Raw genomic sequence first — 17,683 nt, 5'->3', positions numbered from 1 at the left:
CTGAGGCTCTGCTCCTGTGGGCAGGTCGGTTGAGCGCTCTTCGGCGTGGCAACTGTGTGTGTGATTGTGTACGTCTGTGGGTGTATGTCTGGCACGTGCATTACTGTGCAGACCTGTGTTTCTGGAAACAATGTGGGTGGGTCACCTCCTGATGCACACGCATGTGATAGTGTCCTGACACGCCCGGCTTGGTGAGTCTGGCACATCTGTATGCCAGTCGGTAATGTGTCCAGGCCATGTGGCCGCCTGCCCGTGTTTCAGCAGACTGGCTCAAAGTGTGTGTCATGGCAGTGGGTTCACAGCTGCAGTTCTGCCAGTTTGGGGACAGTGGCTTTGTGCAGAAAGTTGAGGAAGTGTCCCCATGTGCTGTGGTTCTGTGCCTATCTGTGCACAGGGATCTGCCGGTGGCACACTTGCACGGGAGGTTCTTGCACACCAGCTGAGGCTGGGCTGGAGCCCGCCTTCCCTCCACTGGATCTGTTTAGCCCTTGTGGGGAGAAAGAGGAACCTAAAGGACAAAGACCCAGCAGCCAGGGCCGCCAGCTGGGGCTCGAGTTACAGAGGGGGCGGGTCGGCACCGCCCCCTCCCTGGCCCAGCTGGGCCCCCAGCCTTCCCTGGCGTCCAGCTGGGCTGCCCCGCCAAGAGAGCCTTGCGGAGCAGCCTGTGTGGGAGCGGGCGCTTTATTTGGAGTAGGGGCCGAGTCCTGGAGCAGGCGGTGGGGCCCGACTCGCCCGAAGCAGCAACGCTGCATTGGGCACCAGGCCCGCAGCCTGCAGTGTGACCGTGTCGTCGCGGTAGACCGTGGGTGGAAATGTACTGATGATCTCGAAGGTGGTGGCGTCCACAGCCCTGAGGACCGGTCAGAATGGATCAGGCCGGGTCCTGGGGCCAGAGACCCCCTGTAGCTGCCAGCCCCACCCCGTGCCCACCTGGCCTGTGCGAGCAGGGTGCGAACATCACCAACAGTGTCCTCGGGCCGCATCATCAGCAGGAAAGCCTGCTCACCATTCTCAGACTTGATGCGCAGCATGGAGAGCAGGGGCGCCGCTGACTCGGGTGACTCTTGGCTCCTGTGGGCCTAGAGGTCATCAGTGCCCCCTGGTGGCCCAACCCCAAGGGACTCACCTCTTCACTATGCCCTCACCTCTCCCTCTCAGCAGCCAAGGCTGGTGTCTCCACCACGATCTCCTGGATCCGGGCAGGCAATGGGCAGCAGTTCTGGAAGGCATCGAAAGGAGACAGAGCCCTGGGCCCTGCCAGAGACACCCTGCCCCCAACCCTGAGAGGGGACTTCTCCCTAACCAAGGATGGATGAGACCAGTGAGCCAAAGGGGGAGGAAATGGAAGGGAAGCTTTGGGAGGCAGCCCCATCGTTCCCCTAAGAAGCCTTAAGGTCCCTTAGGGTAGTGGGGGAGAGAGAACCCCACACAATGACTGGGCTGGAGGCCTAACCCAGCATGGGTCAGGGAAGGCTTCCCAGGGGAAATGACACCTGAGCTGTGACTAAGGATGAGGAGTCCCTAGAAATGGAATGGGGGCAAGGGAAAGAACCCCTGGTCAGGGGAACCTTCTCTGGGAGATGATACATTTGAAAAAGTGTTGGCAGTTCACGTGGCTGAAGCTGAGAATCAGGTAGGACTGGAAGAAAGAAAAGGTTAGATATGGGAAGAGGACCAACAAGGGATGGTGGGCCTTGAGCGCCAGGATAAGAGCTTGGCCTTACCCAAGAACCACTGGAGGGTTTCAACAGGGAAGACCCAGATTCAATTTATATTTTACAGAAGCACAGAGACTGCTGGGGGAGGGCAGTTGGCAAGGCAGGAGTGGGGGTGGCAGGCCAGCGAGAAGCTACTGCAGGTGTCTGAGACAGCCATCTGGGGCCAAGTCTAGGATGGTGGGCAGTGGGAACGGAGAGAAGAGACTGATTCGGGAGGAGTGCTAGAGATGGACAGATCAGACAGACTTGGCAATGTGGAGTGAAGGAGGCAGAGTGGTAGGAAACTGAGGTTTGGTACCTTTCACAGGTGGAGATGGGGGAGGAGCAGCAGGATGGGGAGGGAGGAGGGAGGATGATGTGTTCTAAGGGCCAGGAAGGGGGATCCAGGACTGAATTGGGTGTTCTGGTCTGGACCTCAAGGAGGTGGCCCAGGCCTTGGGCTCACCCCTGGCCTAGACTCCGACTTTCCCCCTCTTACAGCCACATGGTTGCCAACCCAGCCCCTCTCTGGGTGCCAGCCCAGAGCCCTCCCCAGATTGTTTTCAGGAGATGGCGGAACTCCCGAGAGCCTCATCTATCCATCCAGGCCCTCCTCAGCAGCCCCTTGAGCCTGAGTCTCCAGACAAGCCGCTGCTCTGGCAGGTTGGGCCAGGGAGCCCAAGAAGGCTGGGGGAGCTAGGGCTGGCCTCACCTGCAAGGTGTCCCGGATGGGTCCCCGGATATCAATCACCTCGCCTTTCCGGATCACAAACTTGGGAAGCCTGTTCAGAAACTTCTCAGCAGTCATCCTGGAGCCTGCAGGGAGTGCATTGGGAGCCTTGGCCTGGGGAGGGACTGTGAGTGATGGGTGATGGGTGGAGGAGGCCACCTGGAGCCTGTCCTGCACAGTGCCCCCACCACCTGGCTCAGCCTCAGGGCCAAGCTCACCTGGGCGCTCCATCCTGTCCAGGGGCTTGTGAATCCTCTGTCGGCCCACCACGCGGCCCTCACCTGGGAACGGGTCCAGCCCGTTCTCTGGGTAGACCTGATTGCGCAAATCACTCACCTGGCAAGAAGGAAGGGCGACAGCGGTGGGCCTAGACCTTCAGCCCTGGGCTCCACCCCACACTTGCTGGCCCAAACAGAGGCCTCCTCGTGCCCATCCCCCACCCCCACCAGGAATAGGCTCAAGGGACAGTCTGGTGTAATCCCCATTTTACAGATAAAGAAACTGAGGCCCCCAAGAGGGCTGGAGAGCCGCAGTTCATGCTACTGTCCCCCACCTGGGCCCGGCTCCTGTAACACCCCTCGCCATGCCAAGTGGAGCCGCTGTCCTGACATCCTCCCCAGACAGCCCCTCTCAGGAGCCAGCCAGGGAGCGAGGACCAGGGTGTTAGGCGAGGGCATGGACTGCCTCAGACACCCCCGATCATGACTCACACAGTTTTCCAAGCCCAGGTGGTGGCGGCGCACACTCCCTCGCGTACCCCTGCTGTGGTATGACGCACCACCTCGGGGATGCTGCTCAAGAGCTCCCGCCACCGCACCCCTCATCTCACCCCGACCCACCCCTGGCAGCAGGGGGCTGGCTCATGCCCTGTCCTTTAGTCCCAACATCTGCCCCCCAGAGCACTGCCTTCCACACCCATCAGATGGCTTCAGGAGCCTCTGGGGCAAGCCAGGCCACGTCTGCAGAGGACCTCGGTGACCCCAGGCCGGCAAGGTGTCCTGGATGCGGAGGGCAGTGCCTCTAGGGCGCCAGCAGGGGGCGCTGCCGGCCGCGTAGCCTCGGGCCGCCGCCCTGGCTGACGGAGCGGCCTCCCTGCTCCCGTCGCAGCCTGGCTGAGGCTCCCCCTCCTCGCAGACGTCACCAGCCTGGGGCTCCCGCAGGTGGGGTAGTGGCTTCCCACCTCAGACCGGGGATGCCTTCCCACCCCCTCCGAGCTCCTCACACAGGGTGGTTTGAGGAGCAGCCCATCACCTTAAAGGGGACCCCATCGGGGTACAGCCGCTGGAGCTCTGAGGGGAAGAAGCCATCCAGAATGTCTCGGAGGCAGCGCTGTGGCAGGGATTGGACGAGTGAGGCCCGGCTGGACCCGTGCGGTGCCTCCTGCCCCGCTTCCTGCCTGGCCGGCGGGCCCTGAGCCCTGGCTTTACCCAGGGGGTCACGCTCTGGGCATTTTCAGGGCCCCAGGACTTGGGCGGGGTTGGGGGTGCGCTCTGCAAGTTGCACGTGGGCTTGGGTACCTGTGGAGGGTGGGTTGAGCTGCCCCCCCATCTCCAGCTAATGGTGAGTGAGGGCGGGCAAGGCCAGCAGAGCGGCCTGTCCCCCGCTCCCCACCACTCCTACCTGTGTGGAGGGGTCACGGAAGGGCCGGAAGGGCCCATCGAACATCATGAGGCCATTCCGATAGAGCTTCAGTGGGATGGGCTCAAGGACGCGGAGCCGCGCTCCACCGGGCATTTGTGTCACCTGGGTGTCACCGTCTACCACCAGCTCACTGAGATCCTTCAGGCCGGCCAGCAGCCTGTCAAAGTCCACCTCGGGGGGCGCCAGTGAGTCCCCTGGCAAAGAGGATAAACACCCATGAGCCTCTCTTCCTGGCAGCTGTGCCCCAGCAGCCCCGACTTCCATGGCCCCCGGCGTCCGCGCTAAGCAGTGGCCTCGGCATCTCCGAAAGCGGCCACCAGGCCGGGGGCGGGGGCAGAAGGACAGCTGCCGCCACCTAACAGCTATCTTGGACTGAACACTCACCTTGTGCTAGGGCCCTAATACCTACTGTGCCACTCTCTTCATACCAACCCCTTTGCCGTCGGGGCTGTGATCACCCCTGTTCTTCGGATGAGGAAACCACGGGTTACAGAAGGCTAATGGCTGCTCCTAGCGGAGCTCGGCCTGTGTCAGCTCTGGATTGTCTGTCTCGGTTCAAACCCCAGCTCCTCAGCTTCCACCTGTGTGACCTTGGTCATGTAATGCTGTGCACCACAGCCCCCCCCCCAAGGGCCCGGGACGGTGACCGGGAGAGGGCCAGCTCGGAGCACGCACTCCGTCCAGTGCGTTATCGTCACCAACTCTACCTGGCACAAGCGGCCCTCGGGCCAACCCAGAGGCTATGACGCGGGAGTCACTCATCTCCATTTTACACATGAGGAAACAGGGCCACAGAGATGAAAAATGAGCTGCCCCAGGTCACTTGGCAAATTAGAGGAGGGGCTGACTCTTGAGTCTGCTTCTCCCACCCGCCCGCACCATCAGGAAGGGGAGGTTGAGGCAGGGACACATGGCTGTTGGGCGGGGGGGGGGGGTGTTGGGACAGCTGCTGGACGGAACAGATATGCGGCGGGCCTTGGCCTGTGCAGCTAATTCTGGGTCACACACCCCTCTGAGAAGCTGACAGACACTTTGCCCTCCTCTTCTGAAAAATGTGTTGCACACACAGGTGTGCCTAAGCTTCGGGGGGCGGCGGGGACAGCTACGACAGACGCCGGAACAGAAAGGCAGCAGGGCGGGTGCGATGCTGGAGGGGGACAGGCCGGGGGCCCGTCGTCGGTCCTTGAAGGGACCTGGCTCCCAAGTAGGTCCTGCCTGGGGCGTAACCCTACAAGACCTCCTGTTTGTACCAGGACGGCCAAGCCATGGCAGGATGTGGGTCAGGACTCTGGGGGCCCAATTCCTCTCCTCGCAGCGGCAGGGGCTCTGGAGGGGTGGTGACTGTGCCAAGGAAGTAGACGCGGGTGGCGTGGTTTCCTGTTGCCTTTGTGGCTGCTCAAGGCCCCAGCTGGACGCCTCCCTCCCCTACATCTGTTAGGTTGTAGGGGCGGCACCTGCCCCCCACCTCCTCCTGGGGTCCCCTGGAGTTCCTGAGATGCCCAGGAAAAACTTAAAGAACATCCTGGGCATCCCTGGTGTGAGTCAGAACAATATCAAGCCACTTTTCTCTTCAACAATGAACTACATTCAGAACACACTGGTAAACCTAAAAATAACAACAGAAAAGCTCGTCTCATTGAACTCCTGCCCCTACCCCTATGTTCTTACAGACAGGAAAAGCGAGGCCTATAAGGGTCAGATGACTGGGCCCCCGGAGACCGCACCACGCTGCCCCGGGACCACTCGGATACACTGACTGCCAAGCCGGCTGCATCCTGCAGCCAAGGCTTTTCCAGGGAGCTGAAGGACATGGGGTGGTGGACAGTGGAAGGGGCAAGTGGAAGCCCAGGGAGGATGCCAAGAAGCAGCTAGAGGGAAAAAGTTTGCTGAGAAAGTCAGCCCTGGAGGATCTCAGCTAGTGGGGCTAAAGCGTCGAGAAGTCACGCAGGGTGGGCCTGGGGCAGTGGCCTGCAGGGAGACCAGGGGCCCAGGAGACAGAAGCGCAGCTCCGGGCAAACCAGGCCTGAGAATAAGGCAGGAAGCCTGGCATCAGCACCACAGAGCGGGGAGTGTGCCACAGAGGCCTGGGCCGTGGCCAGGTCACATGGCATAAGGCAGGTCAGAGGTCTCCTGAGGCATTTCCTCTCTGAGCTGCAGCTCCCCGTCCACGGCATGGGAGAGAGTGTGAACCCTTATCCCATCCAGCAAGATCCAGCGGGGGGAACTGACTATAAGGACGACTCAGTGAGTGTTTACTGCGTGCTGGGCACCTAGAGGCAGGTATTAGCACTCCCGTTTTAGAGATGAGGAGATGGGGCCTTGGAAGGTGACATGCTCCTGGTCATGCAGCTTTCGGAGCCCAGGTGACCCTACGCCTCTATTCTCGGAGACCACACAGGCTGCCTCTCGGTGTTGGTCCTTCGGACACTGCTCCCTGGGGTCCCTTTCTAAGGAGGGGTGTGGTGCGGGGGAGAGATCATCTCTGAGGTCTCATCCAACTTTGAGCGCCCATGAGTTTATTAAAAAGGGGAGTTGGGGAGGCATGGAGATCAAGACCGAGCTCCATGGCCCAAAGCCTGAGATCCCTGGAACCCAGGTTCCCCATCCTCTCATCAACCTGTTCCTCCATCACTCTCTAGAGCCATCCTCCCAGGGCTACTGCTTCCAAGCTTTGTGATCCTGGCTAAGTGGGCCAACCTCTCTGGGCCTTGACTTCCTCTTCTATAAAATGAGGACAATAAAAGTCCCCACTTCACAGGTGGCTGTGACGCTCCGAGGAAGTGCCTGGCAGACGGTGGCGGTTGTCAATAACACCCCACCCTCTCGCTCACCACCGGCACAGGGTGCTCACCCACCACCTCCTCTGAGAGGCCTTGCCGGGAGCCCCTGTCCCAGAGACTCGGCCTCCTGAGCTAGAGCCCTCGGGCCCACTCCGGAGCGTGGCACTAATCCCAGGCTGTTGTTCTTTCCCGGTTGCCCGTCTTTCCAACCACAGTGCGCACTCCTTGAATGTAGGCTAGAACATCCAGCCCTGGGCCTGGCCCAGAATCGGTGCTCAAGAAGCACATACTGGATCCATTCCTCCCTCCCTCCAGCCCACTAGTATGTCCGGAGCGTCCGAGCTCTGCTGGGCCCTGACAATCATGGCTGTGCCCACACCCAGAGTCCTGCCTTCCTCAAGCTCGTACTCGAGTGAAGGAGACAGGGTGACAGCAGCGACAGTGGCACGGGGTTAGGTACCGTGTGGAGGCCGCGGAGCCCAGACGAGGGCCAGACCCGGCCACTCTCGGCAGCTGGGTGGTAGGCCTGCTCTGGGCTGGCTCCTCACACCCGCAGAAGGGCCACCTGCGGCTGTGAATACCCAGCTGGTGCCCTGGGGCCCCAGCATGCCTGTCCCCACACCTCACGCAAAGGCCGGACAGGAAACAGACCGGCTATCTCCACACGTCCGCATGCCTGGCCCTGCTCTGGGGACCCACATTCATCCTGCTCCTCAGCGGAGCTGGTGGAAAGAAATCAGGCCCTGAGAGTCTGGTCACTGCCAGGGTCACGGCCAATTCTCTGGCCCCCGTGGACGAGTATCGTGCCACCCATCCGCACCTCGTCCTGTGCAGAGGGTTATCCCAGCATGCTGGACTGTCCAGGCCTGGACACCCAGGTACCCCCACCGATCCTGCACACGTGCTAGGCACTCTGCAGCCTGACAGGGGCTAAGCAAGCCCGGCTCAGTCATCGTTCCTCCACCATCAGTGGCCTGCGAGAACCTCCACGTGCACTATGGCATTCGATGCTCTCAGTGGCCTGGGCATCAACACGCCATCTCCTCATTTCACGGATGAGGACACGGAGCTCAGAGGGGACAGGGATGGGGGGAGCAGCTCAGAGGGGACAGGGATGGGGGAGGAGCTCAGAGGGTACAGGGATGAGGGAGAGGAGCTCAGAGGGGACACGGATGAGGAGGAGGAGCTCAGAGGGGACACGGATGAGGAGGAGGAGCTCAGAGGGGACAGGGATGGGGGAGGAACTCAGAGGGGACAGGGATGAGGGGGAGGAGCTCAGGGAACAGGGAAGAGGGAGCAAGGAGTTCAGAGCAGGCAGGGATGAGGGGGAGGAGGAGCTCAGAGGGGATGGGGAGGAGGAGGAAGAGTTCACAGGGGGCAGGGAAGGGGGAGGAGGAGCTCAGAGAGGAAGGAGATGAGTGAGAGTGGGGAGCTCAGAGGGGTTAGTGAAGGGGGAGCAAGGAGCTCTCAGCCTTGAGGCCCAACACCTGGCAATGGGGTGCACCAGAGCAGGACTGTCCTTTTCAAGTCTCCGCATACCCTGAAGCACCTGGCATCCTATTTAATGCTCAGTTAACTGGTGGGGAGGGTGGGGCGGGGTGAATGAACCAGCCTGAGGCCAAGTCCTTACAAGGCTTCCCCTTTGCTGGGTCCCCTCCATGGGCCAGAGAACCCTCCTCCCCAAGGCAAGAGTCCCCATGCAGGTGCCCCGGCCCACCCGCCCAGGGCCCCCTGGGGCCCGGGGGGGGGGGTCGCGGGGGGGGGGGGGGGGGGGGGGGGGGAGCCAGAGAAATGCGCCAGAGTATCAGGGCCAGCAAGAGGCGGGCTGTGTGCACCCGAGGGCCCTTGGGGCAGCAGCAGCCTGGCACCTGGGGACAAAGGCGGGGGGGAGGAGGGAGAAGCCAAGAGAGGGGTGCCAGGAGGAAAAGCTGCTAGAAATGAAGAGCATGTTCTTCAGCTGGCAGAAGGGCTAAATTGGGGCCCCCCGAGGCGGAAAGCAAGAGGAGAAGGATGCACAGAGGGAGCGTGTGGCTGAGTGGCTTTCAGAAGTTACTTTAGCTTTGAAGCACTTGGCTTCAGAGCCCGCTTATTCTGAGCGTAAACAAACAACACAAGCAGAACGAGGGCTGCTCTGTTTTCGGCAGGGAGAGGGTAGGAGCCACAGAGCCAGGTCCGGAAACCAGCTATCTGGGCTGATCCCCAAAGGGGCCAGGCGGCACCCACCCCTCCGGCCAGGAGCAAGGTTGCCCTCTGGCCGGCAGTAGCACCAGGCCTCTGGCGCTAGACCCTGGAACGTTCTTAGAGCACGTCACCTTTCAGGGCTCCACCTCCCACCCAGGACAGGGTGTCCCAGGGCCATCCCTGACTCCTCCTGTCTGCTCCCTGATGCACAGTCACCGAGACCACGGACTCCACCTCCTAAATCTGCCCTGCCCTTCCTCGCGGTGCCCGCCAGGATCACCCTTCCGCTGGACATCATCTCATCTCCTGCCTGGATGACTGGAACCACCTCCTAAACGGGCTCTCTGCCTTAAGTCTTGCCCCCTTCACTCAACAGTCTCCAAACTTCTTAAGTGCCTCAGTTTTCCCATCTATAAAATGGAACAACCCCTGGTCTGTGTCAAGGCTATGTATGAAAACGTTTTGAAAGCTGCAAGTGGTGTACAAGTGGGAAGTGATGTTTTTAGAGCAAAGCAGTGAGGGAGTCATGCCCTGAGATCTGGGGGGATCTGGCCAAAGCTCAGGCCTGAATGGGAGGCAGGACTCTCATGTTTTGAAACTTATGAAATCAAGACGGTATTGTCATTTTCCAAACACTCCCCTTGGGAGCCATGCTCATCCATGCTCCCGTGAGCCTGCCACTGCCACCTGCCCGTGGAAAACAAGAAAAGCCCCTACTTGTGGGGCCGATGACATGTAAGGTCAGTGCCAGGTGCTCCGCATCGACCCCACGGACTCCTTCAACTCTGCAGGGAAGAGCACACCCCCGTTTACTGATGGGGACTAGAGGCTCAGAGAACAGAAGTCACGTGCCCAAGTCCCACCTGGAACGGGCGGTAGAATGGAGATGAGGACCCAGGTCTGACTGACTCCAGAGCCTGGTGAAGTACCTTCTGGGCAATCACCTCCATTCTTTGAAGAGAATGGACCTGGCTTTCAGAAACGGCCAGTTCTAGGGCCCCTCATCTGTGGGGTGCATTCCTCTGGATCTGAGCAGTCAAGTTCAGAATAAAGAATGGAGGAGTCCCAGAGAAACAGGGAGAGGTCAATGGCCTGGCTACAAGCAAGGCTAAAAAAGGAATGCAAAGAGGGGATCGAGCCTGGCACTGAGGGCAGCTTCCAAAGCAGAGGACTCGTTCTTTAAAAACTTTGGGATGGACAACATTTTGTAAGCTTTGGAGCCTGAGACAAATGAGGTCTTCTTACACCTCGTATCTCTGGGTGTCTGGAGCCTTTGAAAGGTGAGCAAGCAGAGGGTCTGAGGCAAGACCAGAGGAAGAAAGCGGTGGCAGGTCAGGTGGTCAGTGATGTCCTCCCTGCTCCTGGGTCAGGGGCACGAATGACATCGCCTCTGGACAGCTGCTAGCCCAGGGTGGTGTTGGAGAATTCCTTTTGTAGGAGGGACCGAGGGATCCCGACTCTACCTGGTTTCCAGAACTTCTTGGCTGTCATCCAGTCCCTCTTGCCATCCTCTGAGTCTGACTGGTCGTCTGAGTCCTCCTGGTCCACGGGCTCGCCCACCCACTGCAGGCCATAGTCACCAAGGAACCGCTGGACGGAGAGAAGGGGCAGAGGCGGGGGGCGTGGTCAGCTCAGCCCCTCAGGGAGCAGCCAGCAGCTTCCCGGTCCCCAGCCTCAGGCCTCAGCTCCCAGAGCCCACTGGGCAGAAGGGATGCACCCCCGGGGTCGTGGCTGCTTCCTGGCTGCGACCGCGGGAAGCCACTTCACCTCCTGGAGCCCCATAAGCGTGTGAGGAGGACTCAGTTAAGATCATTCACATCGAGTGCTTAAAGCACAGTGTCTGGGGCCAGGAGGACTTCACTGAAGGCGGCCCTGATGGCAGTGGGTCTGGCCTGAGTGGAGGAGGGGCAGGGACACGGGCTGTGCAGGACCGAGAGGACATGATGAGCCACACACTGCCTCTCTAGGGCTGGGCCTCCCATCCCCTCTGCCACAGGAAAACTTCTGACTTGTCTACATTTCCTGTCGCTGCTTCCTCGACTCCCTTTCCCTCCTGAACCCACTCTAACCGACCCCCATCTCACAACTGACTGGAACTGCTCAGGGGCAGCCACCAACGGCCTGCCCGGTGCCAAACCCAACGGGTTTCCGTCGTCAGCCCTTCGGCACGTCTCACTTTTGCATTTCCAGCCGTCCATGTTCAGAGGTCTCACAGGCATCTCAACATGAACTCATCCCTAATGGTCATGACTCCGTGTCCCCACCTCCCAAACCTCTGCCCCTCCAGATTTCCAGTCTCAGTCAACGGCACCCCCTCCACCTGGGCCTCAGCTGTGGCCCGTCAGGCCTCTGAGTGCCACCTGCAATGCAGGCTCGAATCCCTCCACTCTGCTCCAGCTCCTGGCTCAAGCCCCGGCCGTCGCCCCCGGCAACTCAAACTGCGCTTCCACCGGCCTCCCTGTCCACGCCTCTCAAACTTTCCCATGGTCTCCTATCCTTGAGGACAGAATCCAGCCCCGCACGACGGATGGACGAGCCCTCCTGATGGTCCTTGCCGCCTCTCCTCCTTCTTGCTCTCCATCCACGCCCGCGCAAGTCTGTGTGGAGCCTGGCATCTCTTCTGCCTTGATTCTCATTCCTGGGTGCCCTCCTCATCCTCCAGATCTGCCCAATGCCACCCCGCAGAGTGGCCCAAACTCCAGCTCGCCTCTATCCTGTCACCCATCTAAATATCTAAATATTTTGTCATATGCTCTGTCCTTGTGTATCTGTGTCCTTGTTTATGTCTCTGTCCCCTCCAGCCTGTCAGCCCCTAGGACAGGGACCACGTCTACCTCCCAGCGCCTGGCAGGGTGCCTGGCACACAGAGATACTTTGTGTGAGTGAAATGAAGTAATCAATGTGTGAATGCCACCAACGAGGGAGCCGCGACCCCCTCTGCCCTGAAGCTGAGGGCACGCCCCCCCCCTCCCGTGGCAGCCGCTCAGGGAAGCCTCCCAGGCTGCCAGCACCCTCAGCAGGCTGCTCAGGCGGCCGCAGGTATAGAACAGGCCCGGGAGGCGGGCGCCCTCAGCCGCAGCTGTGGCTTGGGGGCTGCTTCTGTGGCCTAAGTCCGGATGGGGCTTTTGAAGTCAGCTCTGTGCGGAGAAGGGGAGGTTAGACCCAGGGAAGGGCTTCTGGTGGCGGGGGGAGGGGGGGGCAGTCGCCAGGGGCGGGGGGCACTGAGGAGGCCTGTGTGCCCAGGACCCTCCCTTGAGCCTACGGTCCCCACAGTTCAGGTCCTGCTGTGTGAATGGGTACGTCAGTGGGGGCAACGGGTGGCACCTGGTGAGTGAGACGCCACGTTCAGAGGCAGGGGATGGCCATGACCACTTGGTGACCACACACGGCCGGGAGCCACGCTAGGTCCTGGCTGTGCGGCAGTGAACAGGAGGAGAGCGGTCCCTGCCTCCGTGGAGCTCACAGTCCCACGGGGGAGAGTGAGGCCCCCTGGGAAGGGCCCCCACCCCGATTTGAGACTGAGGATGAGTGAAGACTCGCCAGGGGAAGGTGGGGAAAAAAATACTTCTCAGGGAGAGGGAACAGCATGGGCCAAGGTCCTGAGGTGGGAAGAGCTCGAGGTGGCCAAAGAACCAGAGGCAGGCCCGTGGCTGGAGCGGAGAGGCTCCCGGCGAGAGCCAGCAGGTCGGCAGGGGCCGGCGGGGTCAGGGCGCCAGACCCTCCCTGGCTCTTCCGACTCTGGGTCAGTCCTGAGGAGGGAAACCCGGGAGGGGGGCCGAGAGCCAGGTCCTGAGGGGCAGGCAGCCCTGCGCCACCGCCTCCCTCACCTCCATCTCGCCGACCTGCCGCTGGAGCCGCAAGCATGTGGTCTCCAGCTCCCGGAGCTCCGTCACCGGCCCTGCCGGGAAAGATCCGAGCGCTGTGGGGCCGGCAGGGATGCGGCCAGACCACCTGCGGCCTTGCCCGCCGCCCTGCCCTCAGGGCCATTTGGAGAAGCTGCCCCTCGAGAACTCGAGGGGTCCCCCTGAAAACTGCCTCTTGGCCTCTCCTGGGACCTTGAAACGGGAGGCCCGGACTCTCAGGAGACCGCCACCCCCCAACCTCATGCCCCTGAGGCTCCTGAGGGGGCTGTGGTCCTCCACACTTTTGATGGCGTGTCCGCACTCCGGGGACTCAGTCCCCCAGAGGACGGCACTGTCCTGGTGTGTCACGGCCGCACTCTGGGCTCGGCTGGCCCAGGCCCCACAACAGGGCTCAGCATGATGCTCTCCGAGCCCTGATGCCCAGGGGCCCCCGGCCCAGGGGAGGTGCCCCAGGAGGGCTGACCAGCCCACCGAGAGCCTTACCCTGGTGCTCCTGGAGCGTCTGCACCATTTCCTCCAGGGCCCGTATCTTCCGATCCTGCAGCAGCAAGACAGGGAGGGACAGGCAGACCCGGGGCTTGTCAGAGCGCAAGGGAGCCCCTTCCAGATGGGAAGACCCAAACCTCTTGCCTCTGTGGGGCACTGGGGAGTTTAAAGACCCTGCCCCTGCCCCCCTTTGGCACAGCCACTGCTCCTATCCCTCAGATGCCCTTGTGGTTCCACTGTGGCGAGGAGAGGCGGGGAGCACCCCCACGTACCCCGGCGCCAGCAGCCACTGCTGTCACCTCGTCTAAGGCCACTGGCCTTACTCAGCTCTAGAGAAGACCCTTAGCCTCTCTGCTCAGGTCACAGGGACCCAGATCAGCCCCAGGCCATACCTGGCCCTTGAACTGGGAGGTTCAGTGGGAGAGATGGTTCTAGAACCCACCCGCTCTGGCCTATTGCGGTAGTAAACTCACTGGCCTCCCCAGCCTGGGCCCTTCCACCCCTCAGACCAGACCCTGGCCCTCTCCCCGCCGGGGTCCCACCTTGGACAGCAGCTCATCAGTCTGAGACCTCACTTGCTGCTCCAGATCCCGCATCTTCCTGGTCAAGGTGGCCACCAGCTCCGAGTCATGGGACACGGGGACTGCCAAACAGACAAAGTCCTGGAGCCCAGGCCTAGAGCAGAGGCTGAAGTGTGGGGGTCCAGTGGAGGGGGACAGGGATCCCCAGAAGCAGAAAGAAGAATAGTAATAGTAGCTGCCACTTAGGTAATAGAGACTGTCCAAAATACTTTGCCTATATCAGCTCATGCTGTCCCCACAGTGCGCCTCAGTTTTCAGGAACACTGCGGATACACGAGCGCATCAGCACGGAGGACAAGCAAGCACCCAGATCTGCATGTGGGCTCTCTGAGGGACACATGGCTCGGACTCCTCGAAGAGTAGTGTCACTTTTTAAAAAGGCAAGAACACTGTTCTAGAGATGTAACAATCAAATGCAGTGCATGACCCAGATTAGAACCTAGATCAGGAAAAACAATAGCTAGGAGCTAATTCTGGAACATAGGAAATCTGAGCGCAGAAGAGGGGCTCGAGAGCATCACCGAGTCATCCACATTCTTGGGTGCCGTCCCTGTACTGTGGGCATGTGCTTCCTTATTCGGAGGAGACGCTCACTGAAGCATTCAGAGGTGAAATGTCATGATATCTGAAATTGACTTCTAAATGGTTCATCAAAAAATATATATATTTACATTCATACACAGGTGTATATGGACAGAGAGAAAGCAAATTAGTGGCAAAATGTCACTCACTGTTGCATCTAAATGGCAGACATATGGGTGTTCACTGTACGATTATTTTAATTTCTTTATAGGCTAGAAATTCTTCAAAATAAAAAGTTGGGGAAAAGAAACCAAGAGAGACACAGAGGGAGGAATGGGCCCTCTCCTTGCCCTGCAGGCTGCCCTGTGTATGAAGCAGGATCTGCACTGGTCGCCACACAGCCACGTGGGCCGACATGCAAAGGATGGCTCAGTGGAAAGATGGAGAAACCTGAACTTTTTTTTTTTTTTAAGATTTTATTTATTTATTTGAGAGAGTGAGAGAGAGAGTGAGCACGAGTTGGGGGAAGGGGCAGTGGGAGAGGGACAAGGAGACTCCCTGCGGAGCCCGACTCGGGGCTCATCCCAGGACTCCAAGATCATGACCTGAACCAAAGGCACACGCTTAACTGATTGAGCCCCGAAACCTGGACTTTCGATGACGTCTTTGAGTGGATGGATGAACAACCCTAGAGCTGCCTCCTGGACTTCGTGCTATGCGGGACAGCAAGTCCTCCTCAACGTTCATGCTAGCTGAGTAAGGGCTTTCTCTGCCTTGTAGTCAAAGCTTTGTAATGGCTATACAGACATCTGGACCCGGTCTGTGCATAGAGCGTGGATGAGCTCACGGAGGCAGCGGGGGGACAGAGAGGGGAGAACCCAGGGGAGGAGCATCACACTGAAAAGCTGGGAGGAAAAGAAGGAGCGAGCAAGGAGAGGAAAGAGCCTGGGAGGCAGGAAGAAATCCGAGAGAGCAGTGTCATGGTGGCCAAGAGCCCAGGGCGCTCTGAGAAGGAGGGAACGGTGACCCATGTGGAATGCTGCTGTGCAGCGAAGGGAGACAGGACAGGCAAGTCCTTGTTTGTGACCTCGGTGGGGACAGACACTGGCTGAGAGTGGGGTGAGGAGCAGACGCCAGGGGAGAGGCAGAGAGTGCCTGGGACGGCTCCTTAAGGGGAGGAGCTAGTTATTGGGGTCGCTAAGGACAGTGTCCCCAGCTGCGCTGCAGGACAGCCTGACTGTGTGCCGCAGAGGCTGTGGGGCCAGGCTCTTCTGGTCTCCTTTTCCCACCTCAATTCCCTGTCCTATCGCGTGGAGCGGTGTTTGGTGGAGGAATGCCTCCCGCCTCACAGACGAGGAAATGGGATGCACAGAGACAGACTGTTGCTTACCCAAGGTGTCACAGCTAGGGGAACCTTCTAGCCTCATCCCCAGCTCCTCCGGGCTTGCAGTGGACTCTGACCCTACCTGCCCATGTCTCCCCGGGGCCCAGGCCCGTTCCACCCTCCCTCCTCTGGGAAGCTGCCGGGTGAGCCCCATCTGGGCACCTCTGAGATTGGGGTCACCACAGCCCTTTGGGGACAGCGCAGGCCAGGCAAGGAGGGCTGTCTGGGGACCGGGGGCTCACCCACAGCAGGCAAGAGTCGGTTCATGCCTCTCTGGGCCTCGCCCCCTCTCTGAGACCCTCTCCTGCTGCTGGGGACCCAGACCCCTTTAGGCCTCTGTTCTCACCTTGTCTCCTCACAGGGGCACCTACAGCGCCATAGCAGGAAGGGACAGAGAGCCTCTCTTCTGAGCCAAGTCCGTTATTCAGCACATCTGCCTCGTCTTCTGCAGACAGGGATGCCCAGGTCACTGCTCTGGGGCTGAGGCCCAGAGGAAACTGGGACCCTGGGCTCTGGCCCAGGTGAAGCAGCCTATACTCTGTGCTCCCAAGTGTATGCGGATGGAACAAGTGGGATGTCAGGGAGCAATGATCCAACCAGAGCAGGCTTTCTTGCAATTCTCCCAGCCTGGCTCCCGGGAGGACCCGAGTAGCCGATGCCAGCCACACGGTGGCAGCGAGAATGGGGTTGGGATGCCAAGGTCTGAGCCTGCGGGAGGCGGGGCCGCCAAGCGAGGATGGGGCTTCTGGGGGGAAAGGCGGTAATGGGCTGGGGGAGGCTGTCAGGGGAAGGAGAGCTGGGGTCTGACCCCCATGGCTTCTTGGCACCCACCAGCCAACCCCACAGTGAGTGGAGGGCTTCCCACGTTAGCAGTGACATCTCTGCTAAGGGCGCGGGGCCTCTGAATCAGGGAGCTGCCACAAGTCCTGTCCTCAGGGAGGCGTGGAGGTTCTGACAGAGGGCACCATCCTGCTCCTTCTCTCCATCGGCACGACCCCAGGGACACACCGCAGGTACAAGGTGGGGGGGACACGAGGCCAGAACCTGCACTTACCATCTCCGTAGATTTTTATCCCTTGCCTGCTGGGAACCCGGGCAGGAAGGAAAAGGAAGACAGACAAGTTAGGACCCTCTGGAATGTCATCAGGGGAGCGGCTCTGGCACTAGGTGCCCAGCCAAGCCTAAACGAGATGGAGGCTGGGCCTCTGCCTCCCGAGGCTATCTCCTCCCCGAAACCCATCCTTGGCACTGGGGCAAGCCAAGGGACAGGCTTCAAGGTGTCCCCTCATCCCAGCGGAGAAGGGCGGGGAAGGGCTGAAGGGCAGAGGTTTGGGTGGAAGACACAAGAGCTCCCGGGCCCAGGAGCCCAGCCCCAGCTCTGCTTTGAAATGGCTGTGGGACCCCAGCTGCCCTAGATCTCCCTGGCCTTCAAATGACTCAAAGCGGTGTTCAGAAGAGCAAGGAGAGAGGTAAAAAAATGCTTCAAAAGGATGAAAGCGCGAAACAGATGTAAAGGATTCCCTTTACTGAGGGCCCAGCACATGGCGCCGGCCCATCGGTGTTAGCAAATGGACACCCAAACCGTGCGTACCCAGGGGCTGCGCCGCTCCCACCCAGCCCACCCCCTGGCCCAGGGCACAAGCCCGCGTTCGCTCGGACATGCTGTGGAGCCTCTCTGTCTGAAGAATTTATACAGATAAAGATACAGTGGTCAGGAAGTCTATGTGACTCCTCATTTTTTCCCTGAGACGCTAGGAGCCATTCTCCTAGTCCACAGGGGCCAAGAGGAGGCAGGGGCGTGAACACAAAGACCCCCCC

At 60.2% G+C, this 17,683-nt stretch overlaps 1 protein-coding gene across 4 annotated transcripts in view; it reads right to left on the bottom strand.

Annotated features, from left to right (window-relative positions):
* Window positions 1-667: 667 nt before the first annotated feature.
* Window positions 668-17,683, bottom strand: part of UBXN11 (UBX domain protein 11) — a 21,759-nt gene continuing 4,743 nt past the window's right edge. For 2 of the 4 annotated variants that reach the window (XM_032390684.1, XM_032390685.1), the window contains exons 3-15: window positions 16,920-16,948; window positions 16,212-16,310; window positions 13,921-14,021; window positions 13,376-13,430; window positions 12,857-12,927; window positions 10,493-10,619; window positions 4,048-4,262; window positions 3,679-3,756; window positions 2,646-2,763; window positions 2,410-2,513; window positions 1,146-1,219; window positions 931-1,071; window positions 668-850 (exon numbers count right to left, since the gene is read on the bottom strand). In XM_032390684.1, the coding sequence (XP_032246575.1) occupies window positions 682-850; window positions 931-1,071; window positions 1,146-1,219; window positions 2,410-2,513; window positions 2,646-2,763; window positions 3,679-3,756; window positions 4,048-4,262; window positions 10,493-10,619; window positions 12,857-12,927; window positions 13,376-13,430; window positions 13,921-14,021; window positions 16,212-16,310; window positions 16,920-16,948 (1,381 nt within the window). In that variant the 3' untranslated portion in view covers window positions 668-681. The remainder of the gene's footprint in view (window positions 851-930; window positions 1,072-1,145; window positions 1,220-2,409; window positions 2,514-2,645; window positions 2,764-3,678; window positions 3,757-4,047; window positions 4,263-10,492; window positions 10,620-12,856; window positions 12,928-13,375; window positions 13,431-13,920; window positions 14,022-16,211; window positions 16,311-16,919; window positions 16,949-17,683) is intronic. The other 2 variants (XM_032390687.1, XM_032390694.1) reach the window with 2 other exon arrangements.

This window comes from Phoca vitulina, unplaced genomic scaffold (assembly GCF_004348235.1).
Source record: "Phoca vitulina isolate PV1807 unplaced genomic scaffold, GSC_HSeal_1.0 scaffold2, whole genome shotgun sequence".
Taxonomy (NCBI): Eukaryota; Metazoa; Chordata; class Mammalia; order Carnivora; family Phocidae; genus Phoca; species Phoca vitulina.
Note: the sequence above shows the minus strand (reverse complement) of the source record. Positions and strands in the feature narration are given on the sequence as shown.